The sequence below is a fragment of the Callorhinus ursinus genome, unplaced genomic scaffold (assembly GCF_003265705.2).
Source record: "Callorhinus ursinus isolate GAN/ISIS: 27379988/994484 unplaced genomic scaffold, GSC_fseal_2.0 scaffold8, whole genome shotgun sequence".
NCBI lineage: Eukaryota > Metazoa > Chordata > Mammalia > Carnivora > Otariidae > Callorhinus > Callorhinus ursinus.
This window is the reverse complement of record NW_027397070.1, coordinates 34,273,468-34,291,577: the sequence shown is the minus strand read 5'-3', so window position 1 is coordinate 34,291,577 and position 18,110 is coordinate 34,273,468. Positions and strand designations below refer to the sequence as shown.

General features: G+C 37.0%; 1 protein-coding gene across 10 annotated transcripts in view; it reads left to right on the top strand.

The window, feature by feature from the left end:
- The first annotated feature begins 2,180 nt into the window (after nucleotides 1-2,180).
- Nucleotides 2,181-18,110, top strand: part of CUNH14orf39 (chromosome unknown C14orf39 homolog) — a 57,012-nt gene continuing 41,082 nt past the window's right edge. For 5 of the 10 annotated variants that reach the window (XM_073895309.1, XM_073895308.1, XM_073895313.1 and 2 more), the window contains exons 1-5: nucleotides 2,350-2,690; nucleotides 3,135-3,191; nucleotides 3,286-3,342; nucleotides 5,806-5,932; nucleotides 7,653-7,742. In XM_073895309.1, coding sequence (XP_073751410.1) covers nucleotides 2,642-2,690; nucleotides 3,135-3,191; nucleotides 3,286-3,342; nucleotides 5,806-5,932; nucleotides 7,653-7,742 — 380 coding nt within the window. In that variant the 5' untranslated portion in view covers nucleotides 2,350-2,641. Of the gene's footprint in view, nucleotides 2,319-2,349; nucleotides 2,691-3,134; nucleotides 3,192-3,285; nucleotides 3,343-5,805; nucleotides 5,933-7,652; nucleotides 7,743-18,110 lie in introns of those variants that run through there. The other 5 variants (XM_073895310.1, XM_073895311.1, XM_073895314.1 and 2 more) reach the window with 5 other exon arrangements.

Sequence of the window (18,110 nt, the reverse complement as noted above, 5' to 3'; positions counted from 1 at the left end):
TAATTGAATTTAAATAAGAAAAGAAAAGAAAAAATCAACAAGACTTTGTGAATAGTTATAAGAGATGAAGAAAGTAATGAGTCATATAAGATACCAACTTTCCACATACTGATTTTGAGGGTAATTACTGTGCTACTGAGACAGGCATGTTAGAGGGAAAGGAAGAGATGACTTTGGATTTGGATCAGATTGAACCCAGACTAATGGAAAGCGTGTAAATGTAAATATTTTTATAACTTTCAGATAATAAGATAGGACTGGAAATAAAGATTTGGGAATTTTAAGCACAGAAGTGATAACTAAAGTCATTAGCATGAATGATCCAAAGAAAAGAGTACAGAGAAAGGTAGAGTTAAAGAAAAGGCTTTGATAAGAGTCCATAGTTGGGTAGTGATGGTAAAAGGGAAGAAGTAGAAGCCAAAATCAGAAGTGCTGGTAGGAGAAGTAGAGAACTATGAGAGAGCAGTGTCTTGGAAGTCAAGGTTGCAAAGACCTTTAATAGGACCAAATATGGAGGAGAGTTAGAAAAAAAGGTGGGGTGGGGGATAAGACTGAGAAAAGACCATTAGATTTGGAATAAAAATATTTTATTGATTATCTGAGAAAGCAGTTAATTGTCATGGGGATAGCAGATGAGTTTAAAAAAGTCAATGGGAAAGGAGTGGAAAGCAATAGTAAATAGGAGATGTGTTTTCTGTTGGATAGATTTAGCAGTGAAAGGGAAAAAAAGGAATACAGTACAATTAGAATGGGGAGCAGGTTTAAATAAGGAATTTCTTCAGATTCTGATTTGCATGTCTGGTGCAAAGGGGAAGGTGCTAATAATAGGTAGGGAGGGATTTTTACAGGAGTACTTTCCCAGAAAATGATTTGTTAAGATAAATGTTTACCTGAGTCAACGGTCTATAATTTTTCTAATGGTGCTCTATATTTCATTGAGGGAATAGAGAGGGAAGAATAAAATTTGTTATTTAAAACCCTCCAGTAGATGGAACTTCATCTTTATTGCTTTCTAGAAGGGATGTTTTAGAATGGAATTGGTGGTAGTGGTTTTGGTAGAACACAGTCGTATTTTTGTGAGAATAATTAGGATATGCATAGATGTGAACTTAAATGCAAATAAATTGATTTTCAGGTTTCAGTAAGGTGCTGTTTCCATGTTTCCACAAATTTTTACAAGAAAAATCTGTTAAGTTGAACTGCATCAACACTTTTGACCTATCAAATTTTGACAGTCATAGCAATGTAGTACCAGCACGACTAAATAACTTTAACCTTCGTATTTATGCCCTTATGCCTTCCTAAAAAGGGGGTAGTTAACAAATATATCATAAACAAGTATAAGAATAAAGCTGTTAAATCTCTTACATCATCAAACTTCATTAGTTTTGATGGCTTACTATCAATACTAATGAGCAACATTCCACCACATTATAATAAAATCAGTTATGCACATATAATCTGAAGTATTTAAGCAAGAAAAACCTCTGAAAATTTTTTTCATTTTAATAATCTGCGAATTTAGGTTGTGGTGACTTGAGGGAATTATTTAGATCATTTAATATTGAAAATCTTTACCAGAAATATATTAATAATTAAATCAATTTGAGAGCTGAATTGCTTAAATTATATTTTCTCTACTCTTTTTTTCACTTTGGATATGCTGACAAATTCTAAGAGCACAAATTATCTAAAGGCAGCATTTGGACAAAAAGTGTTAATGTGCATTTTATTTGGAACTAAACAAATGAGTCACTCAGAATGTTTGTTGAATGAAAATATATTTGAATTTTTATGCTTGCTTTTAAAGAAGTTTTGAAAATGCTGAATGCAAAATTGAATTCTGATGATCGATTCGAGTTTTTTCCTCTCAATTTTACTGCTGTTCTCTGAAAATACTTTTTTAAACTGCTATGTTACAAGAGGAATGAATCGTCTTAAAACAACATTTGTCTTCAAGGCAACAGGAAAATCCCTGACAGGTTCCCTGTTCCTCCTTTCAGGCAGGGCTTCCCTCTGACTCTCGCACCACTTCTGGGGTTTTGGGGCGCTTGGTTCACGCTTCGCCCAGGCGGGAAGAGGTGATTGCCGCCGCGCTGGTCTCGCGGGCAGTTCGATCTCGCTCTTCAGCGCGATCTGCAGCTCCCGCTGCCGGCTTCGCGGAGTCTCGCGGGGCTGGGTGGGGCCGAAGCGGACCCCCGCCCGCCTCTCAGTGTCGGGTTCTGCGTGGAGTACCCCGCCTTCGCGACCCTGAGTCGAGTTGTGGGACCCAGAGAAGGGAGGGCGTGAAACGTTCGGGTCCCGGAGGGGCCGTTGAGGTGGGTGGGAAAGGGAGCTCTGTGTGGCGGTTACTCCCTGGGCGGGCGGCTCTGAGGGATCTAGGGGGCTGACGGGCCCTGTCCCCAGAGTTCGACCAGCGGTCGCGTCAGGGCTTGCCGGCGCGTGGCCTCCTCCTCCGCCCCAAGCAGTAGGCGCCGCCGCCTGCCTGGAGGGTTGGGGAGGGACCCGGGTGAGCCGAAGCGCGTTGGCTGTGAGGGTGTTGGTCCTGAGCGAACTTCGCGCTTCAGAACGGGCGGGAAGAGTGGCTCCTCGAATCTGCTCGTGACGAGTAATACGACCCCCGCCTCAGGCGTATTTTGTAATGCGACTTGACAGTCCTGTGAAAACCTCCACTTTTTGGATTTTTGGTGGTAAATTACATTCTCGCTTGGTTTTACTTTGGTTTTGGTTAAGGACTTTCTTTAGGAATCTTGCTACGCGTAGGGGGGTACACGCGCAGAGAAAGGGCATATTCAGAGAGAGGATTTTAAAGGGCGTATCATTTTGAGGAGTCTTGGTGTCTGGGCACTCCAGAATATTCAATGACGTATTGCAATACCACGTATAAATGATTATGAAGGCTCCCCCCGCCCCCCAGATATTTCAGTCCTGCAGCGACATTCAGCAAGTATTTATTGGGGCCTTACTAGGGCTGTGCCCAGTACTGGGCTGAAAGGGTCCCTCTCCTCAGTTCTTGCTCCCCCCACATTTTGCTGTAATAATGCCTGGTTAAAAACGTTGTTACCAAACGAATATATGCTGTTTTGCATATGACTTCAGAAAATCCTTTCTTACAATTTTTTTTTTTAATATAGTATCCAAGATGAATGACAGCCTATTTGTCAGTTTGGACAGACTTTTGCTAGAATTTGGTAGGTATAGAATGAAAATAAAGAAGTAGGTAACTATTTGTATTATTATTTAACATTTTAACAATGAAATGCAGTCACTGTTTTTTTTTTTTAGTTTTCCAGTATGAGCAAGATATAAGTACTAAAGAAGATATGCTTCAACGAATTAATAGTAAGTCGTTTTGTGTGATAAAATTATTCTAGCTTTTAAGTTTTTTATGGCATATAAGATAATAAGCAGTTGCCTTGTTTAGGGTAACTTATAGTTGAGATTATAACTTTTGTTCTGGTTCTATCTAGTGACTAATACTAAGCTGTTTGCCCTAACTATGGCTTTTCAGTAATACATTTCTGTATTCAGCATTCAGTTATTTTGTGTTGAAGAATTTTGCTTTAAGCAGATATAACACCTTAATTAAGCACAGTTGAAATGTTATTTTTTCAAATAACAGGTTATTTCAAACATGAGTAAATTTTAAATTTATGCTTTTTTATAGTTTCAAATTTTTATTTAAATTCCAGTTATTCAACATGCAGTGTAATATTAGTTTCAGGTGTAGGATTTAGTGATTCATCACTTAACATACAACACTGGTGCTCATCACAAGCACCTTCCTTAATATCCATCACCCATTTAATCCATCCCCCCCCATACCTCGACCCCCCAGCAAGCCTCAGTTTGTTCTCTATCGTTGGGAGTCTCTTTTATGGTTTGCCTCTCTCTCTTTTTTCCCCTATGTTCATTAGTTTTGTTTCTTAAATTCCACATATAAGTGAAATCATATGGTATTTGTCTTTCTCTGACTTACTTTACTTAGTGTGATATTCTGTAGCTCCATCCTTGTCACTGCAAACGGCAAGATTTCATTCTTTTTTATGGCTGAGTAATATTCCATTGTAGATAGGCACCACACCCTTTTAAAAAAAAAAGATTTATTTATTTATTTATTTGAGAGAGAGAGAGAGAGAGAGAGAATATGAGTGGGAGGGTCAGAGGGAGAGGGAGAGAAAATCTCAAATAGACTCCACGCTGAGCACCTAGAGGGATGAGGGGGCTCAGTCCCACGACAGGGAGATCAGGGCCCAAGCTGAAACCAAGAGTCAGATGCCCAACTGACTATACCATCTAGGTGCCCCTACACCACATCTTCTTTATCCATTCATCAGTGGATGGACATTTGGGCTCTTTCCATAATTTGGCTATTGTTGATAATGCTGCTATAAACATCAGGGTGCATGCCCCTTCTAATCAGTTTTTTTTTTTTTTAGAGAGAGTGCACTTGAGGGGTGGTGGGGAGACGGGCAGAGGGAGAGAGAAAAGCCTAAGCAGCCTCCTCACTCAGCACAGAGCCTGACCCAGGGCTCCATCTCACTACTCTGAGATCAAATCAAGAGTTGGATGCTTAACTGAGCCACCCAGGCACTCTTCCAATCAGTATTTTTGTATCCTTTGGGTAATACCTAGTAGTGCAGTTGCTGGATCACAGAGTAGTTCTACTTTTAACTTTTTGACGAACCTCATACTGTTTTCCAGAGTGGCTGAACCAGTTTACATTCCCACCAATAGTGTAAGAATGTTCCCTCTTCTCCACATCCTCACCAACATCTGTTGTTAATTTTAGCCAGTCTGACAGGTGTGAGGTGATATCTCATCGTAGTTTTGATTTGTATTTCCCTGATGATGTGTGAGGTAGAGCATCTTTTCATGTGTCTGTTAGTTATCTGTATGTCTTCTTTGGAAAAATGTCTGTTTGTGTCTTCTCATTTTTTAACTGGATTATTTCGGTTTTGGGTGTTGAGTTTGATAAGTTCCTTATAGATTTTGGATCACATGAGTGAATTTTAAAAATCTTTTTAGACATAACCAAAAGTCAGGGGCCAGGATTGATGGATGTCCATTTTCAGGAACAATTCTGAAAAATGATAAAAGAGGGAAATGGCAAAGCAAATTACATAAATATAGTATTTTTAAGATCCTACATAAAAACTATCATAAAATATAACCATTAATATCTTGATGGTTCTGAAAAGATAGAATTTGGTTACCTTTCTGCAACAAAAAAGAATGCAGATAAAATAAGAATTTATTTTAATATTTAAATTATATTTTTATCTTGTATTTATTCACTCATAACAAAGAAATAAGTGAGTCAAAGGTGTATTTAATAATTAATTGACATGGAATTGGTGAAGAGAAATTTTACATTTGTCAAAACCAAAACAAGTTAGTATCATATATGACTAAATGTTTATATGAACTCATACTATCATAAGATGCCATTGATCCTAAATATCACTTAATCTAGCCCTCTTAACGTTAAAGATGAGGGACAGGGACATTTCTTTCTTTCTTTCTTTTTTTAAGTTTTTATTTAAATTCCAGTTAGTTAACACAGTATAATATTAGTTCCAGGTGTACTTCTCCCATCCCAAACACAAATCCTTTACTTCTGGGTCTAGGAGCAAGCCTGGTTCTGTGTTTTTTAGTATAGGGCCTTCCCATCTCAAGCCTCATTCCCTCTCAGTTCTCTCATTCTCCTCCTTTTAGGTAAATTGCCATACCTCTTTATCCTCTGTATTTGTTAATTTTGAATTTATGATTTCTACCTTAAAAATAAACCTTTCTCCTTTCCAGAATGCTTTGAAGATATTAAAGAAAACAAGGCAACTATTTGTAAGATACATGAAACTATAAATACAACAGATGAGGAAATTGGTCATTACTGTAAACGTAGTAAGGAGATCAAAGACAACTGTAGTAAGTGAGTATTTGAAAGAAATGAACTTCCAGTAACTGTCACTAGATTTTTTTATTCAAGATTTATTTATAATTTATAGTATTTATAATTGAAGACACTGTTGCTTTAAAGTAGTGTTTTGTATTAGCAGAAGAATGAGTCAAGTCTTGCTTTGCTACATGCTTTGGTAAAGAGGGATCTAGGAGGATCAAAAGAAAAATAGAAGTGCTGTAAAATCTCTCTTAATTCAGATCTAAATAGTCTACAGAATTTTGAATAATATAGGCTCAGTATATAAAATTCCTATTAGGTAAATACATTTGAAATAATTTCCATCTTTGAGTTTTTAAGGTCTTATTTTTTTTAGGGGAATCTAGCCTAAAATAAGTTGCTTTTCAAAGTAAAGGTATTCAATATGTTGAGAGTTCTTTCAACATGGCTTCAGGTTCTGGATCCTAGTGGTTAAATTTATTATAAGACATAAACATTTTGAAACAAAGTCTTACTAGTGGAACTTTATTGTACATTACAAAAATAAAATGTGTTAGTTTTCTGTACTTTATGTAGACCATTGTCTTTGTATTAACTACTATACTTTAGAATCCTATTTGCTTTAAAATATTTTTATTCAGAACTTTAATTTTTTTTTATTTTCCCCCTTTATAAAACTAATGCATACCTAGTATAAAAATTCAAAAATTATATAAATGCATAGTATAAAAAGTTATTCCCTGCCTGCAGTTTCTACCTCAACCCTATCCTCTTCCTTATAGGTAATTATTTTTAACGATTCTATCTTTTCAGACATTTTTCAATAAAAATTCAATGTCACTATTATATAAACTTACATGTACATCTGTCTATATATCTATTTTTTCTTTTTACAAAATGGGATCATACTATAAATAAATAAACCTTTAAAAAAGATGTTTATATATATACTTATCATAAAATCTGGAAATAGTTTATTAAAACAATAATAGTAGTTATTATTCAGTGTTGAGAATATGGATGATAGTCATTTCCTTACATATACATTTCTTTGCTTCCGAAGTGGGCATGTGAATTTTTGAATCTGAATATAATATTTAAAGATTCAAAAAAAGAGCTAGAGGAAATAGTTGAACAGCACTTAGAATGGAAGCTGACATGGTGGATGCAAATTTTAGATTTTTCACATTTGGTAACATTTTTCAAGTCTTGTAATAAAACAAAAAATATTATGACTATTCATTTTATTCTTACTGTCTGATTTTATAACGCATTTTGGCCTAGTTTCTTTCCAGTTCAGGAGGGTATAGCGACCCAACTTTCTAAGTTTCAAAGGAGAAAAAGCTTCTTTTTAGCCTTTATTCTAGTTCTTTGAATCCTTACTCCAAAAGAATTTGTTAGCCAAGATCTTAGAAGTATGATGAGAAGGAAGCCTGATGTTGGAGTATTGCACAGTATATTCTAGAAATGCCATGGCAATACACAGTCCAGCCATATAACATTGGCTCTTTCCTTAGTCATGGTTCTACAATCGGTTTTATGTAAAAATTAATGGATATTGATATTTGAGTGTATGTATGATTGCCTGAATGGTGGTAGTGGTGGTGATGGGAGGTGGGAATATTTTCTTGATATAGGCTTGTTTTCTCCAGGAAGAGAAAGATTCATTTATCTTTAAATAGTTAAATTCATTTTTATTATCTCTTACAATTTATTATTCTGAGATTCTAATTACAATATTTTTTTTCCATAGCTGGAAGCCAACATGTGATGTTTTTCATAAGCATGAAGACTATATGCAGGACCAATTTACTATTTACCAAGAAACTATTGAAAAAGACAAGTACAGTACACATATTAATTTATCAGTTATATAATTTAGTATGCTTCATAAAAATATTACTTGAAAAATGCAGAAACTTTGTACATTGGGAGATTTTTTGTTTTTGTTTTTTAAAGTAAATCCAGTGCTTTGGACTATTTGGGTGCCATTGGAGGCCTCCCTATTTGTTATAAAGCTCTACCACCCTGGATTATTTAGATATGTCCTTAGATAGAAACAATTTATCAGTAGGAATTAATAGCAGAGTGCTTCAATTAATGGTCTTTATAATTGAACTGTTATAGGTAAATATCTGGGGGAATAGTTAGCTATAGACTTAGCTTATGAAAAATTTGGAGTATTGACTTTTTGAAGGGGATTTTATATGGAACTTCTCATTTTCAGAGAGCTAATGTACTGGGTGTTATATTCTAATGGAGAAACCCATTGTATGGATTTATTTTATTATGTGTAAAATAACCTTGTTTGGAGGACTAAATGTAATTAGTGAATATAATGGAACAAGGTGAGAGACTTTGGTTTTTGGTTTTTGGTTTTTTTAAGATTTTATTTATTTACTTGCCAGAGAGAGAGAGAGAGTGCACGTGAGTGAGCACAAGCAGGGGGAGTGGCAGGCAGAGGGAGAAGCAAGCTCCCCACTGAGCAAGGGGCCCTGATGTGAGGCTCGAGTCCAGGACCCTGGGATCATGACCTGAGCAAAGGCAGATGTTTAACTGACTGAGCTACCCAGGCATACCAAGAGAGACTTTGAACACATTATGTAGCATTATAATTTCACTTAATTTAAAAAATTGAAATGTTTTCATTTTTAACATAATTGGACACAAGCATGATTTTTTATATTTTTATGTTATCTTTTTTATACTTTAGGTTTTTTTTTTACTACTTTTTGTCCCAGTTTTATTGAGATATAACTGACATATAACATTGTTTAAGTTTGAGGTGTACAAACATGATGGTCTGATACATGTATATAATTTAAAGTGTCTACCACAATAAGGTTAGGAAGGTAGCACATCTGTCACCTTGTATAAGTACTATATTTTTTTGTAGTAAGAACGTTTAAGATTTACTCTCTTAGCAACTTTTAAGTATGTAATACACTGTTGTTATATTTACCATGCTGTGTATTAAATCCCCAGAACTTATTCACCTTATAACTGGAAATTTGTATCCTTTGGGCAACATCTCCCTATTTCTTCCACTCCTGGCCCCTGGCAACCACCATTCTATTCTCTGTTTCTATGATTTGGGTTTTTTTAGATTTTTACATATAAGTAAGATCATACTGTATTTGTTTTTCTCTTATTTACTCAGCATGATATTCTCATGGTCCATCCATGTCATAAATGGCAGCAGTTCTTTTTTATGACTGAATAATATTCCATTATATATATATACATACACACACACACACACACACACACCACATTTTTTAAAATTATTTTTTAAAGGGTTGAAACTCAGTGCCCAATGTGGGGCTCAAACTTATGACCCTGAAATTGAATTACATGCTCTACTGACTGGCCCAGGCAGATGCCCCTATATATGCATTTAAAAAAATTATTACTGAAGAATAATTGATGTACAGTGTTATATTATTTTCTGGTATGCAACATAATGATTTGACAATTTTTTAAAAAGATTTATTTATTTATTTTAGAGAGAGAGAGCACACAAGCGAGCAGGGTGAGGGGCAGAGGGGAGAGAGAGAGAATCTCAAGCAGATTTCCCACTAAGTGTGGAGGCTGATGTGGGGCTTGATTCTCCAACCAAGGAGATCACGACCTGAGCAGAAACCAAGAGTTGGATGCTGAACCCACTGAGCCACTCACGCGCCCCCTCATTTATTTTATAACTGGAAGTTTGAACCTCTTAATCTCTTTCATGTATTCCCCACCCCTCCAGCTGCCCCCACCCCGGCAACCACTAGTTTGTTCTCTGTATTTAAGAATCTGGTGTGTGTGTGTGTGTGTGTGTGTGTGTTTTCAGATTCCACATGTAAGTGAAATCATATATTTGCCTTTCTCTCTCGGACTTATTTCACTCATATTAGTACCCTTTAGGTTTATCCATGTTGTCGCAAATGGCAAGACCTCATTCTTTTTTTTATGGGTGAGTAATAGTCCATTGCATATATATCTATATCTATATATATCTATCTCACTTCTTTATCCATTCATCTGTTGGTGGACACTTGGGTTGCTTGTATATCTTGGCTATTGTAAATAATTCAGCTGTAAACATAGGGGTGCATATATATTTTTGAATTAGTATTTTTGTTTTCTTTGGATAAATACCCAGTAGTGGCATTACTGGATTTGGTATTTCTATTTTTAATTTTTTGAGGAACTTCCATACTGTTTTCCACAGTGGTTGTACCAATTTACATTCCCACCAGTAGTGCACAAGGGTTGCTTTTTCTCCACATCCTTACCAGTAATTGTTGTGTCTTGTCTTTTTGATACTAGCTATCCTGACAGGTGTAAGGTGATATCTCATTGTGGTTTTGATTTGTGTTTCCCTGATGATTAGTGATGTTGAGCATCTTTTCATGAACTTTTTGGTCATTTGTATGTTTTTGGAAAAATGTTCAGCTCCTCTGCCCATTTTTAACATGAATTATTAACCTTTTTGCTATTCAGTTGTATGAGTCCCTTATATACTTTGAATATTAATCCCTTATTGGATATATGGTTTGCAGATATTTTCTTCCATTTTACAGATTGCCTCTTCATTTTGTTAATTTATTTTTCTGTGTAGAAGCTTTTTTAGTTCAGTGTGGTCTCATTTATTTTTGCTTTTGTTGCTTGTGATTTGGGTATTATATCCAAAAAACTGTTGCAAAGACCAATATCAAGGAGCTCTTCCCCTATGTTTTCTCCTAAGAGTTTTATGGTTTCAAGTGTTGCATTTAAGTCTTTAATCCATTTTGAGTTAATTTTTGTGAGTAGCATAAGGAAGGGGTACAATTTCATTCTTTCACATGTGGATATCCAGTTTTCCCAGCACCACTTATTGAAGAGACTATCCTTTCTGCATTGAGTATTCTTGGCTCCTTTTCCAACTATTTTTTTTAAAGATTTTATTTATTTGATATAGAGAGAATGGGGGGGAGAGCACAGAGGGAGAGTGAGAGGGAGAAGCAGACTCCCCACTAAGCGGGGAGCCCAATACAGGGCTCGATCCCAGGATCCTAATATCATGACCTGAGCTGAAGGCAGAGGCTTAAACGACTGAGCTACCCAGGTGCCCCTCCTTTTCCAAATACTAATTGACTGTATATACATGGTTTATTTGTGAGCTCTTGATTCTGTTCCATTGGTCTGTGTGTTGTTTTTATGCCAGTATGATAGGGTTTTGATTGCTATATCTTTGTAGCGTAGTTTGAAATCAGGGAGTGTGATGCTTCCAGTTTTGTTCTTTCTTGAGATTGCTTTGGCTATTTGGGGGTCTTTTGAAGTTCCATACAAATTTTAGAGTTGTTTTTTCTATTTCTGTGAAAAATGCTATTGGAATTTTGATAGGGATTGCATTGAATCCAAAGATGGCTTTGGGTAGTATGGACATTATAACAATTCTTCTGATCCATGAGTGCAGAATATCTTTCCATTTATTTGTGTCTTTTTCAGTTTATTTGATCGATGTCTTATAGTTTTCAGTGGGCAGACCTTTCACCTCCTTGTGAAATGTGAAAAACTTAGGAATTTATTCCTAAGTATTTTATTGTTTTTGATGCTATTGTAAATGGGATTGTTTTATTTCTTTTTCAGATAGTTTATTGTTAGTATATAGAGATGTAACTGATTTTTGTATGTTGATTTTGTAGTGTGAAATTTCACTGAATTTGTTGATTAGTTCTAACAGTTTTTGGGTGGAGTCTTAGAGTTTTTTGTAGATAAGATCATGTCATTTTGCAAACAGAGACCATTTTACTTCTTTCCTATTTGGATGACTTCATTTCCTTTTCTTGCATACTTGCTCTAGCTAGATTTCTAGTACTACATTGATTAGGAGTGGTGAGACTGGCATCCTTGTCTTATTGCTGATTTTGGAGGAAAAGCAGTTAGCTCTTCACCATTGACTGTGATGTTAGTTATGGACTTGTCATACATGGCCTTTATTATGTTGAGGTATGTTCCTTTTATACCCAATTGTTGAGAGTTTTTATCATGAAAGGGTGTTGAGTTTTGCCAGATGCTTTTTCTGCATCTTTTGAGTGGATCATATGATTTTTATCCTTTGTTAATGTGGAATAACATGTTCATTGACTTGTGTATGTTGAGCCATTCTTGCAACCCATGGATAAATCCTACTTGGTCATTGTGTATGATCATGTGCTGTTGAGTTTGGTTTGCTAGTGTTTTGAGAATTTTTCCATCTATATTCCTCGGGAATATTGGCCTGTAGTTTTCTTTTCTTGTAGTGTTCTCATCTGGCTTTGGTATTGGTGTAATGCTGGCTTCATAAAATGAGTTGGAGTATGTTGCCTTCTCTTCAGCTTTTTGGAAGAGTTTGAGAAGTATTGGTATTAATTTTTTAAATGTTTGGTACAATTCATCAATGAGACCATCTTGTCCTGGGCTTTTCTTTGTTGGGAGGTTTTTGGTTACTGCTACTTCAATCTCCTTGCTAATAATTGATCTGTTCAGTTTTTCTGTTTCTTCATGATTGAGTCTTGGCAGGTTGTATGTTTCTAGAAATTTATCCATTTCTTCTGGGTTATCTAATTGTCTTATAATTGTTCATAGTACCCTCTTATGATCTTTTTGTATTTCCATGGTATCAGTTGTATGGTTTGTATTTCTATGGTATTATATCTCCTCTTTGATTCATAATTTTGCCTGTTTGAGTTCCTCTCTCTTTTTTTCTTGGTTGGTCTAGCTGAGGGTTTGCAAAATATTTTAATCTTTTCAGAAAGCCAACTCTTTGTTTCACTGATTTTTTTCCATTGTCTTCCTCTTCTCTATTTTATTTATTTCTGCTCTAATCTTATTAGCTTGCTTCTGCCAACCTCAGGCTTAGATTGTTCTTCCTTTTCTAATTTCATGAGGTATAAAGTTAGTTTGCTTATTTGAGGTCTTTCTTTTTTCTTAATGTAGGCATTTGTTGCTATAAATTTCCCCTTTAAAACAACTTTTGCTGCATCCCCTAGGTTTTGGTATATTGTGTTTTCATTTTCTTTTTTTTTTTAAGATTTTATTTATTTGACAGAGAGACACACAGCAAGAGAGGGAACACAAACAGGGGGAGTGAGAGAGGGAGAAGCAGGCTTCCCAGCGAGCAGAGAACCCAATGCAGGGCTCGATCCCAGGACCCTGGGATCATGACCTGAGCCAAAGGCAGATGCTTAACAACTAAGCCACCCAGGCGCCCCTCATTTTCATTTGTCTCAAGATACTTTTTTTTTTTTAAGATTTTTTATTTATTTGACAGAAAGAGACACAGCGAGAGAGGGAACACAAGCAGGGGGAGTGAGAGAGGGAGAAGCAGGCTTCCCGTGGAGCAGGGAGCCCTATGTGGGGCTTGATCCCAGGAGCCTGGGATCATGACCTGAGCTGAAGGCAGATGCTTAGTGACTGAGGCATTCAAGATACTTTTGATTTCTTCTTTGACCCAGTGTTGTTCAGGAGTGTGTTGATTAATTTCCACATATTTGTGAATTTTTTATTTTCTTCCTGCTGTTGATTTCTAGTTCTATATCACTGTAGCCAGAAAAAGACTCTTGATATAATTTCAGTCTTATTAAGTTTATTAAGGTGGCTTTGTGGCTCAAGATATGATCTCTACTGGAGAATGTTCCATGTGTACTTAAGAGGGATGTATGTTCTTGTGTTGTTAGATAGAATCTTAGATTGAATGTTCTGTATAAGGCTGTTAGGTCAATTTTGTCTACAGTGTTATTCAGGTATGCTGTTTCCTTATTAATTTCTGTCTGGATAATCTTTCCAGTGTTGAAAGTGAGGTATTCAAGTCCTCTACCAATATTGCTCTTTCTCCCTTCGGTTATGTTAATATTTGCTTTAGGTGGCTTAGTGTTGTGTTGTGCATATATTTGCAATTATATCTTCTTGGTGAGTTGACCTTTTTATCATTGTATAGAGACTTTTCTTTGTCTTTTCTGACTGATTTTGACTGAATGTCTATTTTGTCTGGCATAAGTATAACCACTTTTTCTCTCTTTTGGTTATCATTTGCATGAAATATCTTTTTCCATTTCTTCACTTTCAGCCTTTGTGTGTCCTTAAAGCTAAAGTGAGTTTCTTGTAGGTGGCATATTGTTGGATCCTGTTTTTTAAATCCATTCATCTCTGTATCTTTTGAATTTAGTCTGTTTATGTTTAAAATAATTATTTTTTTTAGAAGATGTATTTATTTTATTTTATTTTATTTTATTTTATTTTATTTTATTTTTTGTATTTATTTATTTTAGAGAAAGAGATAGAGTGTGAGCATGAGGGTAGATGGGCAGAGGGAGAGGGAGAAAATCTTAGGCAGACTCCACGCCAAGCATGGAGCCCAACGTATGGCTTGATACCACAACCCCGAGATCATGACCTGAACTGAAATCAAGAGTTGGGCACTCAACCAGCTGAGCCACCTAGGTGCCCCTAAAGTAATTATTGATAAATAAGGACTTACTATTGCCATTTATTTAATTGTTTTCTGAGTGTTTTTAAAATTCATTTGTTCCTGTCTTCCTCTCTTATTGTTTTCCTTTGTGATTTGTTTTTCATAGTGGTATACTTTAATTCCTTCCTCTTTATCTTTTGTCTATCTGCTATAGGTTTTTTTCTCTGTGGTTACCATGAGGTTAACATAAAACATTTACAAATATAACACTATTTTAAGCTGATACAACTTACCTTCAATTGCATATAAAAACTGTACACTTTTACATCTCCCTCCTCAGATTTTATGCTATTTATGTCATACTTTATATCTTTTTTTTTAAGGGTGGGAGTTATATATGTGTTTGCTTTATTTATTTATTTTAAAGTTCCCTTTATTTATTTAATACATTTTTTTTAAAGTAATCTCTACCCCCAACATGGGGCTCAAACTCATGATCCCAAGATCCCAAGATCAAGAATCAGACACTTCACTAACTGAGCCAGCCAGGTGCCCCACTTTACATCTTTTATACTGTGTATCCATTAACAAGTTAATGTAGCTGTATCTATTTTTTAATGTTACTTTTTTTTTTAAAGATTTTATTCATTAATTTGGCAGCGAGATAGCACAAGCAGGCAGAGCGGCAGGCAGAGGGAAAGGGAGAAGTAGGCTCTCCTCAGAGCAGGGAGCCTGATGTGGGGTTCGATCTGAGAACCCTGGGAGCATGACCTGAGCTGAAGGCAGATGCTTAATTGACTGAGCCACCCAGGTGCCCCTAGGATGTTTGTTTGGTTCTTTTTTATGGTTTTTATTTCTTTATTAAACTTCTCATTTTGTTTATGCATTGTTTTCTTGATTTCATTTAGTTGTCTGTGTTCTCTTGCAATTTATTGAGTTTCTTGAAAATGATTATTTCAGTTCTTTGGAAGGCAAATAGTAGATCTCTATTCCTTTGGGGTTAGTTACTAAAGTTTTATTACTTTCCTTTGCTGGTTTCATATTTGCCTGGTTCTTTGTGATCTGTGTAGCCTTGCATTAGTGTCTTTGCTCTTGAATGAACAGACATCTTTTTTAGTCTTTACAGATTGGTTTTGGCAGGTAAAGACCTTCTCCTGTTGGTTTCTTAGACTGATGGGATTACCTCTAGAATTGCAGTCATGCTGGGTTAGGGTTGGTTTTGAGGCTGTCACTTTGTCTACATTGGGATCTGTGGTTGGTGTGCTTGTTATGAGGGGCTCAGGCAGGTATGATCCTTCTGGTTCCTGGGTGCTTGAGAATGCTTCCTGTACTTCATTCAGTTAGATAACGCTGGGACAAAGGTCTGCTTCAGGTTCGTTCCACAGTTGGTCCTCAGTCAGCAGGCCTATTACCAAGTGTGTTGACGGGTGTGGCTCCCACTTAGGAACTTGGTAGAGCTCCTGCCTAGTCACAGGATGGATCTGTGGGTGGTCAGGACTGGCCCTAGACTGTGGCCAAGAGGGGCTGGAACTGAGCCTCTGAGATGTTTCAGGTTCCACAATCAGGTTCTACAATCTTGAGGTCTGTATTCCTAGCTCTGAAGGTACAGATAAGCATGTCTTCCACCAGTTCCCTGGGTGGGCTGGAGTATTCCCTGACTGTAGCTGGAGGGACTGGAGCCAAGTAGAGGGCCCTTTTAGGATCTCTAGGGGTACATAAAGGAGTACCTATTTTTGGGTTCCAGGGCTGGCAGGTTTGCTGATGGCTTTTGGCTGTGAGAGACCTAGAACCACGTATATGGCTCTTCAGAATCTACTAGGGTGTGGATAGGACTGTCTCCCACTGGGAACTCCCACTGAGGGCAGTACTGACAAACTATGGCTGTGAGGGGGTTGGAACCAAGGATAAGGCCCTTTCAGGATCTTCAGGGACACAGACAGGAGTATCTCCTGTTGGGTCCCTGTGTGAGCAGGACTCTTTTGGTGACTGTGGCTGGGATGGGCTGGAGCCCAGTTAGAGGCCCTTTCAGAATCTGTAATCTGAATGAGTTTGGCAGTCTAACCTCCAGGGGCTCCTATACTGCAGACATAGGGACTGGAGCTGGTTCAGGGTCACTTCAGGGTCCATAGCTAGCCCAGGGTATGTGTATCTTTTATCGGACAAACAGGTGGGCATGACTCTTTCTGGGTCCTTTGGTGTATGGTGCTAGTAACAGACCCAAAGCCAAATGGGGTTGTAGCTGAGTTCTCAGGGGGTACTGAACTATTTACAGGTCTATAGCCAGGACCAGTTAGTGAGTTAGCCACCAGGATGTGAGCCTGCCTTCTCAAAATGACTCTCCTCAGTCTTGGACTACACCAGGATTTCACAGTTTTCTACCTGGATCCCAAAGCTCCCACAAATACACTTTTGTCCATGGATGGATGCTAAATTATTATTTTTGATGGGACGGTACACATGAGAGATATTTTATTCTGTCATCTTGCTGACATCATGCCAATTTTTATATTTTAATTAAAAACACACATACAAAATCTAGATTGCGATACCCTTTATATTTAAAGATGGGTCTTAAGAGGAGAAGGTAGGGACTAAAGTAATAGATTTGGACTTCACTGGCATTTGAAATCATGGAAATAGATAAGATTGCCCAGGGAAATATATAGAGCAAAAAGAAGAGAAAGCTAGAGTACACTGCCATCCAAGGAATTGGCAGAGGGTGGAATTGGTGAAAGAGACTGTTACTTTGTCATTTTTAGACCTTGCTTCAATCTAAAAAGGGTTTGAAATAATTTGTATAATACCATAGTGTTAAAAGAAAACTAAATATAAAAATCAAGGCTATAGGGATGTAAGGATAATGTAGGAAGATGAAGCCTTTGATTAGGATAGAAATTCTTATTACGTGGTCTGTTAAATATAGGTACACATTAGGCTTTGGAATTACTAGTAGTAGTCAAGTCATTGTGGAAATGTGATCAGTTTGAGATTCAGAGTATTCATTTAAAAACCAGTTCAGTTGTTCAAAAGCGGCCCTAACAGGGTCCTCCCAGAGTTTTGGGGAGGTGAGTTCCCAGAGAACAGGACTTTGCATGAGAGCAGTCTGGGCAGGAGATGCCATGGACCCCACTCTTGGGGAGTGTTCTGGCAGATGGCCTCCTTAGCCAGAGCTTGGAACAGACTCAGAGCCAGCAAAGTGAGTTCAATGGCTGAGGTGAGGTGAGGTACCCTACCTCATAACCCAATTCAGACTATTTTCCTCTGTCCTCTCTGAAAAAAAAGAAATAAAGGAAGAAAGGAGGGAGGGGAGGGAGGGGAGGAAGAGAGGAAAGAAGGAAGGAGTGAGGAGCCCAGTTCTCTTGTTTAGGATAAACAGAGGTTTTTCCTGGTAATGAGATTTGAGAGAAATTTCTCCCCTGAGTTCCCATAAAAGGGGAATTATGCAGTGTGGTAGTCAGTTATCTTCAGTGGCCTCCCCAAAATAAACACAATATATATATTACTTCTCCTTAAAACATCTTTCAATGCAAGCCATGGCTATAAAAACATTATTAAAATGCTTCTATGAGGGGCTAAAACAAAGCATTTTAAATATGTACCTCTCTAATAGTGTTTGTTGTGGATGACTTCTTAGGTAGCTAAAGATATTAAAGTGAAAATAGGTCTTTCTTAAACCAACCACATAGGTTGATTGAATTGACTCAGTACCAGATATGTATAAAAGAAAAGACTCCATTTGCTGGTATCATGGGTACTAAAGGAAATAGAGGTACCAGCTTCTTGTTTCTCCTAATC